Raw genomic sequence first — 17,178 nt, 5'->3', positions numbered from 1 at the left:
TTCTTTGGTTTGCGCTGTTTGCCTCTTCCCTTCACTCCTTGGAGCCATAGACAGAGAAGCAGCAGGGTGGGGCGACCCTCCAGGCTTTGCTGAGTCTCCTGAACAGGATGTGAGGGCCAGGGCTCTTGCAGGGACTACTTGGGACCTCTGTAGGGGAGCTTTCTCATCAGCTTTTCTGCCTTAAATGCTCTCCTCTCCAACTGTCCCCTCCACCCCTAGAGGGAGATTCATGAAGCCTGTGCTGGCGAGGATGCCCATGGGTGTTTATGGTTCCACTGGATCTGTCCTCTGTTGAAGAAGCAGAGTTGACAGGACCAGCTGAACAGCACAGAAGTCCAGTACAGGGGTCGCCATCTCCAGAGAGCCTGCAGGGTCAGACTTATCCCTCAGCACAGCTGGGAAGACCACTCAGAGCACAGCCCAGGAAAACCAGTCCACAGTGTCCCCTCACAGCTCTAGGGCCACAACTGAGCAGCTGAGAGCGACTCTGGGTCAGAACAGGCTGCCCACCCAGTCCTACCATGCTGCAAGCAGCATGAAGTTTAGGTTATCTTGGTGTGTTGGCCAATTGGTGGGCCCAGGCTGCTCCAAGCCCCTAGACCATACACTGGGCCACAAGACAGGATGTGGATTCCTGATCAAGTCCTGGAAGGCAGCCGCCTCAGGACATGGGCCAGTTCTGAAATCTGCAGCCCCCGGAGCCAGTGAAACAATTCCATACTTGGTAAGGTCTCACGAAGCCAGGCATACCATACCCTCCCTGCTCCTGCCAGGATGACATCGTACCGCACGGAGAGATGGTCTCACATCCTGCCCAGCCTGAGATGATAGAAGCCTTATTTGGCAACGTGAGTCGTGTCTGTTGAGACAAATCTTGCCATGGAAACGAGCTGGCCAAAGAATGATTCTAAGAGATATTTAAATGAGACCTTCCAACCCAATTCTGCCTTCATCAATTTCCATGATGTTTGGAGCTGGTTCAGGCATTTGCTGCTGCTCTTCACAGGGGAGTTATGGCCACTTGGCCCATGCAAGAGAGGAGATTCCAGTGGAGGAGGGAGGCTGTACCAGCTCTGGAGCAGTCAGAGGCCATGCACTCAGAAGAGTCCCAGCTCTGCCACTCCCTGGCTGCATGACCTTGAGCAAAACACTTAACCTCCTCCAGCCTGTGTCCTCAGCTGTAAAATGGAGACTGTCATCCCTGACCTGGCTCCCTCGCCAGGTTGTGGTGGGGGTCACATGCAATCATGCCTGTGGAATTGCTTTATAAATTGTGAAGCCAAGTACAGGGGTCTGGTATTATGTGATGCCCATTCCACCTGTCCCCGTGCTCCGGGAGCCTTAGACTGTCTGCATCTCTCAGACTCCAGGGCAGAAATACATCATCCTTGGATCCCCACTCCTCTTCTCCCATGGCCAAAGCCAGTTGTCCCAAACCCAGCCCATCATTGGGGTCATTGGTGGAGGATGAGAGGAGTATAGTGCTTTGAGACAGTACAGGTGCCCAGCTCCTGGAAATTCTGATTTTGCTGGTCTGAGCTTGGCCAGGGCACCAGCATTTTCTGAAAGCTCTACAGTTGATTCCAATGTGCAGCTTAGGTTTGAGTCGCTTAGCCTAGACCCCACTTCCCTGCCTGCCCCTCCTCCCTAGCACTTACTCTGTCCCCGGATTCTCCCTGTGAGTTGTAAGGTTTCCGGAGGGCAGTCCACTCTCAACAAATGTCGAGATGGGTCACTTGCAAAGGGAGTCGTACAACCAAAAGCAGCCCCTGGCGTCCCCCAGATTCTCGTCCAGGTCAGGCTACATTCACAGCAGCATCCCAAGCAGACTTAATGGAGGAGAAAAGCTTCTGTAAGTGAATTCTGCTGATGGCACGCTACCTGCCCTAAATTGTCACATTTTGTTTCCTGGCTGCGGCGTCTGTCCTGCGTCCTGGCGGTTCATTTGCAAACTCAGCAAACGCCCCGTGTTGAATCATGTCTGGAGACCGCATCCTCGCATCCCTGTCACAGCAGGGTCTGCTGGACTATGTGCCGATACCACCACGCTGGGCCTCGCTGCCGGCCCCTGGCCCGCCAGGCGTGCCATGCTGACAAGTGAACCCACATGCCAGCACACAGCACGGCCACTTGTGTCTGGCCTGGAGCCAGCACGGTTTCCTGTCCCAGCCCCACAGCCGACTTCTGATGATGCCTGTGAACAGAGGTCAGGGGAGAAAAGCAGGATACACCGGAGGCCGTAGGGGACTCTGACCTCGTTTCATCTCCTGGTTAGAACATGGTTAGAACCCTAGCTTCACCTCACTCTTCTGGGTGCGGTGGGCAATAAAATTAATTCCCTTGTTTTCTTCCTCCTCGTCCTGCCCTGCTATTCAAAGGCAGAGGAAAGGCTATCAGAAAAGCTGGAGAGGAGAGGAGGCAGGGAACCGGTTGGAAAGTACTAGGCTGGCTGTAAAACCAAACTCTCTTAATAGAGAGGGGCTGTGGTCCTGGGGACCATGGAGGGGGGTCACTCAGTAAAGTTGGGGGGGGTGGGTGTTGGCCAGGAATAAGAAAGATCATGAGGTTCCAGCACAAGCCCTCTCAAGTTCAAACTCCTTTTCCAGCTGGGGCACATCTGGAAGCCTTTAAAGTTGAACTTTAAGTTTCAAGCTGAATTTTTCATTTAGGAGAACATTATCTATTCCAGAAGGAGAAGCAAACCAAAAAAATGAGTCGGCCATGGTTGTCATCACTGTAGTGATAGCTGCCACTTACTTGGTGTGGATGCTTCAGGAAGAGTGTGGAATGTTTTACCTGTATTCTGTGATTTAATCTGCATAGCCTTTTGGAGGCTGGAAAATGTTAAGTGCCTGACCAAGCTATTAAGTGTCAGAGCTAGAATCGGAGTGGCAACCCTCAGATGGCAAAGCCCAGGTCCCTGATGGCTGCACTGCCTGCTCCCTGGGGGCCCCCTGCCCCCGGTGGGTTCTACGCTCCTAGATTCCTCTCCCAGGTTCTCTGTCTGCTGAGCTTGTTGGTCACAGGCAATGATGTTTTGATGCTAGGGGCTGTTTGTTGCTGTAACGGAGACCTGAGTGGACACAGACAAAGCTCCTAGCTTTCCCCTGGCCACACCGCACACAACCTCTAAGAAGGGGCACGGGCCAGCAGGGATGAGATACCTCCTCCTCCCCACCCCCATGCCGGGCCAGCAATTATGTCTGACCTGGCTGAGTCCCCATCTAAATACAGCCCTGACCAGCCACTCATCAGTTCAGAAGGGGAAGTCTACTCCGAGTCTTAGTCTGATGGAGATCAGGTTCCCCAGCTGCATGCCGTATGAAATGAGAGAGTTACCCGCTCCACCACCGCTTGCCCCTTGACAATGGACCTCCTAATGGGAACCAGGTGATCCACAGCTACAGTCCAGCAGGGTCAGCTCCTAACAAATGGAATTGGGTGCCTCCCCATGACCTCCTCAGCTCTGCTGCCTAGAGAACATGAGAACTGGCAAGGATGGATGTTTCTAAACACTATGTGCTGAGATCTAACTGTCACCTAACAGCAGAATACTTTGTTTATTTGCATTATGCATATGAGGAAACCAAGGCTCAAAGGCATAAAGTAGCTGTCCCCAAGTCATACATTTGACAGGTGGCTGAGCCAGGACTTGAACCTAAGGCTAGATTCGAAAGGCTGTGTTCTTTCCATCCCATCAGGCTGGGCTCAGTGCAGCCACCCCTCCTGAGCATCACCAGTCCCCACTCACCCCACAGTTGCTTATATTAATGATAGAAGTGGTACTAATGAACACTGGTGATTTCGTAGTTGGTGGTCACAAGTCGTGGTCATTTTCTTATGATAATTCAAAGTACATTTCAGGTTGAATCATCTAACTTTTTCAAGATAACAAGAACTAGGGGAGGGGCAGCCCTGAACCTCCCTATTATACCACATTATCAGCATGGACTAAAATGGGGAAAGATCCTGGAATGAAATTCCTGGATGCTTCCCTAGCCTGTAGGTATTTAATTATGGTGAAATCTTCCAGCTAAAAAGGACGATAGAGATCAAGGTATGTCTGAAAACTGAGAGCCTGAGAAGTGAGAGCCCTTGCCCTCGGTCTCACAGCAAGTTTGGGGCAGGTCTAGGACTAGGGTCCAGGTTTTAGGACCGCCAACCCCAAGATCCTCCACTACACCAGGACCCCTCTTGCTGGAAGCTAAGCTGACCCAAACCTAAGTGCATGATGGCATCTGAGCACATGGGGACCACAGACAGAGTGCCCCTGGGCCTTGCTCAGGATGCCCATGAAGAGATGGAGTCCTCTCTGTAGGCTGGGTGGGGATGAGGTGCTTTTCTTGTGGGGGTGGGGGGTCTTCTGGGTGGGCAGGTGAGCTCGCTCAATAGTGAGTTACCTTCTCAAACAATGCCCCGTGACCTCAATTCAAAATGAGCTAGTTAACTTCCCAAGTGAGAACTCTTCTGTGGCCTGGTACATCCACTTCCAGGGTGCTGGTCATCGTGGGGCAGCCAGAAGGGACAGATCAATCAGATGTGGGCCTTTTTCATAGTCCCCAAATGTTAGAAATCACATGGGTATAAAGAAAAATAAAAACTTTGACCCTCAAATATATTGGGAGCTGACTAGTTAATTTGGTTTAAAAGACTAAAGGTGAAAGCATCTTTTGCAAATTAATTTCCCAAGACAGAAAAAAAATTTTTTTTTTAATTATACCCTGTCTGTGAAAAATTTAAACTCCCCAGTTGACCACTGTTAGCAGTTTTACTACTGCTGCAGTTGCTGTTGGCTGCACAAAAATATGTCTGTGTATTATGAATATGTAAGTCCAGAGTTGTCTTTTAAAACTAAAAATGGATATTTTTATCAACTTTTAGTCAACTTTTTATCAAAAAATAGTGTACTTTTTCTGAAATTTACTTTTTAACATAGAGATAGGTAGTGAATATCTTTCCATGTCAATGATGCAGACATGCTTTATCTCAGAGTACGGATATAGCATGATTTATTTAACCAGTCCCCTGTGGATGGACATTTTAGGTTATTACAAAATAGTCATTGTCAAATACAAAGCCACAGTGATTATCCACAGCCATGCTCCTGTATCCAAGTGCTATTTTTTCTATGAGAAAGATCCTAAGAGGAAGACTTGCTGGCTCATTTTAGATTTTAGTAATAACTACAAAATTACTCCTCAAAAAGGTTGTACCAATCTAAACCCCCACTGACAGTGTATAGAGCATAAGAGCCTTTTAAAACACTGTCATTTTAACTATAGTCCTTTCATATTTGAAGAACTACCGGAAAACGCCCTCAGGGCAGCATCTCTTAATGAAAAGGTCACATTTGCCAGCATGGGCAAAGATGACCCACATCCAAGGATGCCTCAGACATCAGAGGACCCCCTTCTGCTTCCCCCAGCAGCAGGCTGACCCCTGGCCCCACCAAGGGAGCTCACACAGGTTCGAGAGGGTTAGATGGCTACACTGAGGCAGGAGGTGAGGGTGGAGGAAGAGCATTTAGGCTTCTTTGGGGCCCCTGTGGCCCCTGTCTCCTTCCAAGGCCAGCAGCGCCTGGCTGCCTGAAAGGGGCCCTATGTTGATGGCACCTAGAAAGCTCCCGCTGAGGGATATCAGTTTCTGTTTATTTAGGCACTATGATTTTCCCCAGGGTCAAATTCCATTTTGAAAGAAGATGTTTGCTATCCAAAGGAGCCACCTACCCAGACAGGGAAGTCTGCAAAAAGCTGCTCCCTCATCCCAGAGCATTTCTGCCCATAGCTGTGAGCAAACACCACCCCTCTTACCAGGCACGCTTGTCTAGGCACACGGGCCACTGTGTGCCCTTTCATATCAGCGTGCCATTTGCACACAACCACTCTTTGGTTTGAACAATTAGACCATTGCTGGGGCTGCTGCCGGCAGTGCTCTTGACAGAAGGCAGTCGGAGCGAAGGTTGGGTGCTGGGTGGAGAAGGCCTGCCCTGCCACTTCCCACAAAGAGCCGTGCCAGCGAGCCAGAGGGTCGCCGCATATGCCTCGGAACTCACTTGGCTCAGCCGCAGGGCCTGGATGGAGGTGTCACCGTGCCAGCCCCTCCTCCACCCACTTCTTGGCTGCTGGAACAAAGGCCCCCGTTGAGCAGGCTGAGTTGGGGAAACTCACACCAGCAGGTCCCCAGTCCCAGCTCGGATGGGGCCATGGGCTGTCAGCTGCACTCAGTGAAAGGTGGCTGGACTGGGAGCAGCACTCTGATCCCCAGGACAAAGGCTCCTTCCCGTGTTCTGGGCTTGGGGGTGGGGAGGGAGGCTCACATTCCCCCTGGGTGTGGGTCCCCGGGGCTCGGCCTCCTTCATCCCTGACCTTAGTCTTGGGTCAGGAGCAGATATCTTGGGCAGGCATCTGTATCCAGGGATTGGGTATCAAAAGAAAAGTGTTGGTAGCCTTGTGGCCTTGGACAAACCCTGCTGCAGCTGAGCTTCACCTTAAGAGTGAGGGCTGGCAGCTGGATTGTTTCCAGGCCCCTTTCTGCTGTTCACTCTGTGAAGGCCAGAACACTCCTCCCATCCTGCTCACCTTCTCACCCGCATGCTGGGTGCAGGGCCTCTCTGGGCAGGATGTGGGTGGGGCTGTCAGTCTCCTCTATCAATTGTAAGGTCCCTTGAGCCCATGGTGTGAATGGGAGCAGGGGGGCCCAATAGGGGAGAAAATTTGACCTTTACACTAAGAAGTGAACTTGTGGCAAGAATCCAGAAGTCATAGATTTGGGAGGAAAGCCAAGACTGTCAAATCAGTTATCTCCACGGGGTCCTTGGAATAGATTGGAGTTTGTCAGGAACCAAATTTATTTATTCATTCATTCATTCATTCATTGCAAGCATTCACTCTCTTGCTCATGAGTTCTCATGTGCTGTGCCTGAGCTGAGTGCCAAGTGTGGTAGGAATAAAGAAGACTTCACATCACCCCTCATGGGGGCACCTGAGAAAGATGCTGGAACCACAGAGTCGTTCTTGGCTTTGTACTGACATGTTCACATGTGTCATCTCAGTGCATCCCCAAAACAACCCTTCGGGGTGCTTACTGTAATCCTTAGATAATGGAAAGGAGGCTCAGAGAGGTTAAGTAAGTTGTCCAAGTCACAGAGGAAGTGGTAGATCTTGAATTAAAACCTGGTTCTGTCTTTCCCCCTGATCTCTTCTATCTGGCTTTGAGATAAAACTATTCCAAATTTTGTTTTCCTCCCCAGCCAAGCTTGAAGAAGCTGGGGGGGTGGGCATCTCCCTGGAGGAGGCTGACCTGCTGTCAGCCTCTCTTTAGGGCTCCTTTTTGCCCACTGAAGGGGCCCCTCAGTCCCTGAACTCAGCCCAACCTTCCTGGTTTGCAGTAAGTAGCCTGCAATGCTATGGAATTTTCAATGCAGGGACCTGGATTCAGTGGAGGAAGCAGAGGTTTCTCAATCCCCTGGCCTGGATGAGGGGGGTTGGTGTGCGCTGGCCCCGGCTTCATTTCAGTTTCCACCTTTGCCACCGCCCTGCTGTGTGACCTTTGGCAAGCTGCTCAGCCTCTCTGGGTTGTGTTTTTTCCATCTGTAAAGCAAGGAATAGGATCACTCCTCACTTGGCGAGGGAGGGGTCTGGTTGAGTGGGACGCAGGCCGATCCATGCAGCACAGCCCACACCGGGAGGCGCGAGGATGGGGTGATTTCTCAAGGCTGCAGAAATCGCGCGGAGAGCTCCTGGCCCAGCTCCTGCCATTTTCTGATGAAGAGCAGCATATGTTGACGATTCCGGCGTCAAGCTCACTCCTTGGCTGTCTGAGTTCCCAGAGCAAACTGGCTTCCTATTAGGCATTTATACTTATTAATAGCAGCAAATTTCAGCCCTCCACAACATCTGCTACTTTTTATTTGCAAAGAGCTTCCCAGACCATTTATATTAGTAGTATTTTGTGACCAATTCTCCGAGGCAGAGGAGGCCTGGGTTTCCTTATCTGAAAATGAGTCAATGAAGGTCTAAGGAGGGGAAAGGATTTGTTCAAGGTCACCCAGACACCCGGAGTGGATTAAAGCTCAGGACCGCACTCCCCAAGCCTGGTGCCCTGGGGTTGCTGTCCTTGCTGTCCTGACTATCGACGACCTTGAGCCCAGAACTCCCTAGAGGCAGGTGAGGACAGTGTTGACAGCCACTGATGCTGCCCTTGCCCCCGTGCACCAGTCTGCTCTCACGTGAGACCCCTGATGAATTAGCCCCCTGGCCGGAGCCCAAGCAGGAGAAATTGCAAAGTTCAAGGCAAATCAGTCCTGAGGAGCTTTTATGGCTGCCAGGTAGATAAAATCATTTCCTGGCACTGGGCTACCAGGAGGTCAGTACAGAGGGTTGGTCCTGCAAGCATCCTTCCCTCCAGTGAGCTCTCCATATCGGGAGAGCCATGTTCTCTTTCCAGGGTCTTTTCTGATACTTTGCTCAGGGACTAGGCCTCTCTGAGATCTATAGATCTATGTCATAGAGAGTTTGGTCAGCATGGGAGATAACAGGAAGATTCATTTGTCATGTTAGACCCAGTTTGTGATAATCTCCTCCACATGGTACCAGGTACATATAACCTCAGTGTTTATCTAGGCCTGTTTGGTGCTCAGGATAGAAACTACCACCCTGCAACCTTACCCCTCCCCATTATGCCTCACCCCTCTCCCCTTCACAGGACCTTTGCACCTGGGTGTGACTTTCTGCCCAACACCTGTGTATCAGTTAGCTCTTGCCTCCAAAATGCTGTGTGACAAACCACCCCAAAACTCGGTAGCATACAACAGTAAGCACTCATTCTTATTCTCACGGACCTACAGATCTGTTGCATGTCAATCAGTCTAAGCTAAACTCAGCTGGGCAGTTCTGCTTCAAGCTGCTGCACCAGCTGGGCTTGTCTCCTGTCTGTGGGGTGGGCTCAGGTCTGCTCCGCATTGGTTCATTTGGCTGAAGAGGAGCAGCTACTTGGGGAAGCTATGTTTGTGGCAATGACAGAAGCACAGAAGGCAAGGCCAAGCACATGGGGACATCTCAAGCCTTTGCCTTGTTCTTATTGCCACCCCATTGACCAAATACAGTTCTGAAGCCAAGTCCAAGGTCAAGGGGTGGGAAGGATGCTCCACCTCTTCAATCACCACGAAGCCAGGTAAGGGTGGGCAGGGGGGTGTCAGAGGCTACCTTAGGGCACTGAAGAGTTGGGCTTCACAACACAATCTGCCAGAGCCTATGACTGGACTCCTAGCCTTGGTGTCTCTTGCCAATCTGCCAAGTTCAAAAATACCTCTAAGCAAAGAGGATGTATATGATTGTGTTCCGGGTACCCAAGTGACATGAAATGAACACAGCTTCCCAAGCCAGTGCTCGGCCACTACAAGTTCAGATCCTGGCATTGAGGGGCTTAGAGGCCGTCACAGAGAGACAGAATTCTACAAAACCCTTGCCTGGCCCCAGGCCAGCAGAAACCAAGTTGGGAAAGGCAACCAAAGGCCACCAAAGGAAAGGCCCCTGGAGAGGCTCATTTGAGAGGCTCCCCAAGACCCTGACTCTGAAGCCCATATGTACTCCTGAGTTAATAATTTGCTAGAAAAGAATTGACTTTTCCCAACTCTGCTTCCTTTGCCTGGGGACAGGAGATGGATAGGATGGTACTGGGGACGGTGGGTACCAGGCACAGCATCCACACAGCTTGACAGCGCCACAGCAGCCTCTCGGAGTTTCTCAATGCATTGTCTTGCCTCTTTTTTTTTTCTTCTTCTTCTTCTTTTTTTTGACAATCTGGAAGGAAATTGGGTACTTAAGAAGCCTTTTGGACATTTAAATTAACTCCCACCATCAAGCTCAGGGTATCCACTGTAGCATTAGCATCCAATTATAAGAGGAGAGATGGAGTAATAACTCACATTTTGACCAGAATGCCAAATGCTTAAACAAATTAGAGATACACAGGGAGACTGGACGTTATATCTCTGGAACATTCCTGAATGTAATCAGCACAGCAGCAGGCCCCCTTGGGAATGCTAACGGCAACAGGCAGAGTAGGACTCTGTTGCCAGAGGAAAGCATCTTTCAGAATGCCAAGGAAACCTGGCAGGGGCTGGACAGCAGGGGCCAGGACTCAAGGAACCTGAAAATTCCTCCAGCTGCCATGAGCACATCCAGGCCCCAGGCCCTCCAGGGAAAGGGTTCTGTTGATCCTTGGCTTATAGAGGCCAAGGCCATGAGCTGGAATCCTGTGTGGGCTCCTTTGCTCTGTGGTCAGTCACTCTTTGTCTTCCTGTCCGAGGTCATTGTTTTGTAACTTCATGTCCTCAGTCATGGAGCTGGAGAGGCGAGGGAACAGAGGTGATGCTTCTATTGACAGTAGTTCAAAACCAGACACGCCTACACTGTATTATTTAGGGAAGTTTACCTCGGTGGCAAAAGGATAAAGCAAACCAGTGTGATTCCCAGGAAGGTAATGGAGGGGGAAAGAGAGGTGGGATGGAGACGGGCGCACAGGTGCTTCTGGTCATAACTGGGGATGAGAAGTGCTGGAACAGGGGCTGAGCAGTAACAAGAGGATTTTTATAAAACCAGGAACCACTGACCTCACAGGAAGTACGTGAATTCCAAGCCCCTCCCCTGTGCCTCCTGGAGGGGCTGGGAGGTGAGGGACGGCTCTGGGTAGAACAAGGGTATGACATTATTTTTCCAGATCAGGAAATGGAGGTCTAGAGCTTGAGAGTGACAGATCCATGTACATAACGACAATACACGATAAGAGACATTCATCCAAACCCTTTTGTCCATTTGAGATTAAATTTATAAGAGTAACGATGCCTATCTTTTCACCCAAGGATCTCAGAATGTTTCATACACATGAGTGTATTATCAGTCTACCAACAGAAAGCTTCTCCCCCTTGACCCAGGCTGCTGAGCAGAGAATAGGTGTTTTTTTTTCCTTTACATTTTTCTATATGTATTTTATTTTATTGATTTTTTATTAAGGTATACTTGATTTATAATGTTGTGTTAATTTCTGGTATACAGCACAGTGATTCTGTTATACATGTGTATTTTTTCTTTTTCCTGTTCTTTTTCATTATAGGCTATTACAAAGTATTGAATATAGTTCCTTGTGCTATACAGTAGAACCTTGTTGTTTATCTATTTTGTATATAGTAGTTATAGTATCTGCAAATTTCGAACTCTCAATTTATCCCTCTTCACCCCCTTTCCTCCCTGGTAACCATAAATTTGTTTTCTCTGTCTGTGAGTCTGGCTCTGTTTTGTGGAATAGGTGTCCTTATATCTGCCCAATAGGTTTTTTTTTTTTTTCATTATTGTGGTAAAATACGCATAACCTGGAATTTGCCATCGTAAGCACTGTAAGTATTCCATGGCATTAAGTACATCACACCATGCTGCAACCATAGCACCGTCCTTCTCCAGAACTCTTTTCTTCTTCCGACCTGAAACTTTATACCCATTAAACACTACCTCGCCGTTTCCTCTCCTCCAGCTCCTGGCAGCCACTTCCTACTTTCTGTCTCTGTGATTGACTACTCTAGGTATCTCTTATAAGTGGCATCATACAATATTTTTTTTGTGTGACTGGCTTATTTCACTTAGCATAATGTTTTCAAATTTCACCCACATTGCAATTTGCGTCAGAATTTCCTTCCTTTTTAAGACTGAATAATGTAATTGTATGCATACACCACATTTTGTTTATCCATTCATCTGTCCATGGACATTTGGGTTGCTTCTACCTTTTGGCCACTGTGAATGATGTTGCTATGAACACGGGTGTACAAGTTCAGTTCCTTGCTTCCAGTTCTTTGGGGTACGTACCCAGAAGTGGAATTGCTAAATTATATGGTTTAATTCTAAATTTAACTTTTTGAGGAACTGCCAAACTGCCCAATAGGTTTTTGCACAAAGTCGACAGAATATGACAAGACTAGCCTACCCTAGTCCCTCCACCCAAGGAGCCCCACTCTCCCCCAGCACAGTGCAGGCACACGCAGAGGTTCTGCGAGGTGGTCTCCTGTCTCTGGACACAGTGAGGGAGCTGTTGCAGCCACATCAATCAGCACCTCTCCTGGAGTCCAGTGGCCAGGGGACAGACCTCAATTGTTGGTGTTCTCTGACATCATCCATCACTAGGTTACATTCATCTCTAGATAGGTCACATTGCCATCTGATTTGTTCTCCGAGCAGAAACTCCCTCCATGACTTTCTTTTTTCACCTCTTCCTGTGGTCTGAATTCCCTCGCTCAGTTAATTAGCATTCCTGGCACTGTGGCTTAAGACTTTAATCAGCGTGGGGTGGTTTTAATTAATCGTGTGCCTCTGCATCTGGAGTGGTTTGTGTTCCAGGGTCAGGAGAGGAGCTGGAGATGGGGGACGAGAGAGGCAGCTTTGTCTGGTGTAAGGTGTGGGAGGAGAATCTATGTATCTGGGGAAAGAGAATTGTAGTGCCAAGCGGGCTTGGAAGCCATCCGGCCACCTGTACAGCTTATGAACAAGGCATGGCAAGTAACCAGAGCCATTGGGGTACAGAATTGCATCCAGATAAATGGTGAACTAAATCTAATTTTCAAAAGTGATTTAAAGTGTCAGGAGATTTTCTGATGCTCTCGAGAATTACGCATGGGGTAGGGAGTGAGCAATGATATAGCCTGGGAGATATGGGTAAGTCTGGGAGAGCCGGCCATGCTGGAGGGTACTGCCTGAAGGTGGGACCTCGGACATTTCCCCTGGCTGGGCCTTCTTTGGGAAAGTCCTGGAAAGGTGAAGGGGTGGGGAGTGTGGCATTCAGCTCTCGAATAATGGTACCCCTTCTACATGGATGGTCAGAATCCTGGTGGCTCCCCAGTTTTAGCATCCACGTTTTGAAAAGAAGGGAGAAAACCCAGATAAAGTTCAGAAGAGTAATAACAAATGATTGATTGTATAGATAGGAAGATCCTATAAGGAGAGGTGAAAGAAAGTTGGTTGGAATTTATTTCCCTGTCTTGCAGGGATCCACCCTGATGAAAAGCAAAGAAGTATATATAACCATTATAGTAAGTGGTAAAAGCACTAAATGAGTTTAGGAAGCTGGGCCTAGATGAAGCAATGAATGGTTTAGGGGCAGACATCATGGTTCAATGAGGAAATGATGTGGTCAAGGCACTAGAGGTGAAAAGTTCCTCCATGAACTCTTGACCAAGTTCACGAGGCCTAGGAAGACCGTCAGAGCAGTTTTTGGTGATGGGGGAAAAGGTAAAGTGACAGTGCAATAAAGAACGGACATTAATGCCAAAGATAACAGTAATAAAAGCTGTCACTGGCAACGTGCTCGGTCATTTACAAGGCAGTTTCATACCTTTTGGGTCGTCCGTGCTCTGTGAACTGGGGGGGGCGTGGGGAGTGTCTTTACCTCCATGTTGAAAGATGAGAAAAAGTGAGTCTCAGAGACAACAGGGTCTCATCGCTAATAAATGGTGAAGCCACAACCTGAGCCTAGCTCTACAGGCACCTACACGCTTTCCAACCAAATGAAAATGACCCTTGTTTTAAATAGAGAGAGGAAGGACTTTATAATTCCAGGTATTGACGTTATTAAATACCAGTTCCAAGATATTTTTAGAAATCTGAATGCCAAGGCTTTGGAGAAGATCAGATTCGCCAAGCAGCTGGCTCTTCGTGTTGCCCACCCCAGAACCCCGTGGTCCAGCCGTCCAAGACAGACTATAGAACACGTCGTTGGTAGAAACCAGGGAGGATGTTAATTCAGTTTAGACCAAGAAAATGCTTTTGACTGAACGAGCCAGTAATTTTTCTCTTTAAGCCCATGCAAAATATGGAGTGCTAGACAAGCAGCTGGAACATATGAAAACAATATTATGTACTTATGTTACCAACTTTCACCATCCATGGCCCCTTTTATTACTTTTTTTCATCTCTAGGCATCACATTTTGAAAGCTCTTTGCCTACTAAACAAACTGCATTTATTAAATAATAGTATATTTCCTGTTTTTAATATGGGAAATACATCACTGAGTATGCATACAAACAGAAAACAGCGCCAGTCCAATTTCTATTAGGCTTTTGGAAATACTGAAAATAGCTGTAGACCTCATTACCACTCACAAATTCCTAGGAGTCCAGGTACTGTGGGTTGGGTGCCAGTATTCATATGCTTACACGATCAGCATGTCCGTGCCCATTTAAGAGGTAGGGAGAAGAATTAAAGAGGCAACAGGAATAGAGTCAGTTCCCTGCTGTGTATAGAGTCAGCAGAGTAATTTGTAAGAAATTTTGTCAGGATTATGACAATTATGAAATTGGGAAGGTGGTATGTAGGCAGACCTGAGTCATGGCCCAGGCTGATTGCATGAGCAGTAATAAAAGGAAAGTGGAGAAGGGGCCACGAAAGCCAAGGGCAAAGCTATAAAAATGGGAGCAGGAAGCTAAAAGGTAATTTGGAAGAAGTGAAAATACAAGGTGGACATTAAGAATGCTCAGTGAGCATTTGAGAAAAAACAAAAAGAGGCATATAAAGGGAAGAGGAACATTAAGGTAGGAAGGGAAAGGAAATCATGTGGGATTTGAAAATAATTATTATTAATTAATTCCAAAAGAAGAGTTTTGAGACTAATTGAGCAGACTCTGCTGCCAGTTCGCCTGTGCGTGAGTTACGAGGAGACCCTGCCAATTGGTACTTAATTTTAAGGAGGCAGATGCCCCAGGAAGCAGCAGGGAAAACACAGCCCCTGCATTTGCCATTGAAGAACAGAGGCTCAGTCAGGTCAGCGGGATTTATATACCTCTCAGTGTCTACTGTCTGATGGCAAGAAATTAGAAAGGAGGACCACATCGAATTCTCCTAGCTCAAGCTGAAAGATTAGGTAAGAAGTCCTCCACTGAGATAAAAAGTTATCCCAATGGAAAAGAATGACTTTAAAAAAAAAAAAAAAGCTTTTTAAAAGGAGAAACTGGCAAACGTGGAGAAAACCAAGGCTGTAGAAGGAAACTTAAAGTTCCATTTGATCCTGTTTATCGTTATTAAGTGCCTCCTATGTATCATGCCCTGAGAAATCATGTGAAAAAGACATCAGGGCAAAGCTACACTGGAGAACAAAGAAATTCCAAAGATCTTTAGGAGTAAGCAGGAAGTAGAAGCATTAGGGCCAAGCCAAAACGTCATGCGGAACATTTTACATTAACAAGCGGCTGGTGAAAGCTAAGATAAAGTTCTGGGGTTGGAGAGGAAGCCTCTAGTCATGAGAAGAGTGTGGGTAGAGAAGAAATAGAAGCAGCTGCTCTTTGAAAACACCAGAGTGAACAACTTTTAGAGCCAGGTGGCCAACAGGATGAGAAAGACAGAGCAGGCGAGTAACAGTGCCGAAGCGAGTTTATTATACCTTGGTGAAGAGAAGGAGAAGGGTCTTGGACTTGGGTTCTATGCTCTCTGGAACCGCAAAAATGGTGAAACCTGAAGGAGGAGGACCGGGAAGGGGGCAAAACACTTTAAGGTAAAAGCGAAACAAGAACGGAGAAAGAGGAAACCGTGTTTATTACATTGGTAAGAGATAAACATGTGATGAATTGCATGTTTGTAGAGGTGTTCGGGGGTTGGTGGTGGGAAAATTTACATGTACACGGTATAAATATCTTTGATAACAATGTGATGTGAATCCTATGGAGTCTACTCCCAGACATGTCTAAGAAGATTGTTATTTTCTTTGTTGGTTGTCGCCCCCCGACGCTTGTCCATCCTCTCAGATATGATCACTCCAGGTCCCTTTTCGGTTCTGGGGCTCTAGGCCCCCTCCTGCTTCTACACTGTTTTAGGTAATATACCCGGGATGTGATAGCACTGCTTCCTGATCAACTACTGGGTGTTCTGTAAAATCTTAACCACTCTCTCTCTTGTGGTCCTGTCCTAGCTCACCAGAGTCCCTGTGGAGTCCTGTGGTCAGTATCGGAGCTGCAGCGAGTGCCTTGGCTCGGGCGACCCCCACTGTGGCTGGTGTGTGCTCCACAACACGTGAGTACCACTGGGCAACCTCCTCCTGCTTCCCACTTCCCCCTGTAATCCCCTTCCTGCTTGCCGTCTTCGCTGTCACCACTCTCCTACGCTTTGATCTCTCTCTTCTGTCCCTCTCTTTTCTTACTCTTCCTTCCTTGTATCCTTTGTAATCTTATCTCCCTTCTTTTGTTGTGACTTCAATTTATATTGCCAAATTCCTGTAAAAATATATGGCAATGTCAGCACGGGAATGATGGTGGGTCAGGATATGGAATCACAGACAGGAAGGCTGGAGGGAGATCTCTGGACATTTCTGGCTGTAATTTGACTATAGGCTGACATTTCAAGGCTGAACGGCAGGAAAAAGGCATTGGACTATTTTCTCCAGGCTCACATGGACCACTAAGTCACGTATGAGCTATCTCCACTGTTCACTTGCTGATTCAGCGGCCACTTAACAGACTCTTCAATGTCCCTGCCAGAATCTTCTGGTAGTTGAGGTGTAAGTTCAAGTTCATAGCACCCAAGAACCCTCCTCTGCTGTCCTGACACTCGTCTGGCTGTCAGAGCACTGGGGTCACTAGACCAATGGAGCCCTGTACCTGAGTGCTAGGCACTCCCCTCCATGTGCCTCTTCCTTGCTGGCTCCATTTTGTTCTCTAGAAGTGGGAAGAAGACAATGGTATACAGTGGAGATAAATGGTAACCTAATAAATGAGCTGAGGAATGGAATGTAGGGTACAGACAACCAGCCAGACACAGAGGGGGAGCTGAACGCCTTTTACTTAGGGGGTCCAAAGACCTTGGCATCACTGACTGGAGAAGCCAACAGTAGTTGGGCCTCACTCAGTGGAATTTGGTCCCAGTCAAGCTGTTGCTGCTGGAAGCCCAGGCTTCTACTCAGCACTTGAAACCCAACACGTTGTGAGCTGGACACGAGTGTTATAAATTAAAAAGGACTTAAGTTTTCCTACTAAGAGCCTAAACGGTGTGTGACCAATGAGATTTACCGATCATTTTCTACTGTAAATTGGCGGGGACAGGATCTTGCCTCACCCCACTCCAGGAGTGCCTCTGAAAGTTAGAAAGGCCCCCCTTAGATTCTAACACATTCTCTCCAAGGGCTCTGGTTGGTACCCTCCCTTCTCTGG

The 17,178-nt window shown here is 48.1% G+C and overlaps 1 protein-coding gene across 3 annotated transcripts in view; it reads left to right on the top strand.

Moving 5' to 3' along the window:
- The window catches only part of PLXNA4 (plexin A4), a 565,211-nt gene that overhangs the window by 444,869 nt on the left and 103,164 nt on the right, over positions 1-17,178 (top strand). For all 3 annotated transcript variants that reach the window (XM_032483354.1, XM_032483355.1, XM_014561902.2), the window contains one exon: positions 15,945-16,045. In XM_032483354.1, coding sequence (XP_032339245.1) covers positions 15,945-16,045 — 101 coding nt within the window. The remainder of the gene's footprint in view (positions 1-15,944; positions 16,046-17,178) is intronic.

This window comes from Camelus ferus, chromosome 7 (genome assembly GCF_009834535.1).
Source record: "Camelus ferus isolate YT-003-E chromosome 7, BCGSAC_Cfer_1.0, whole genome shotgun sequence".
NCBI lineage: Eukaryota > Metazoa > Chordata > Mammalia > Artiodactyla > Camelidae > Camelus > Camelus ferus.
The sequence above is the reverse complement of the archived record's forward strand: the minus strand, read 5'-3'. Positions and strand labels throughout refer to the sequence as shown.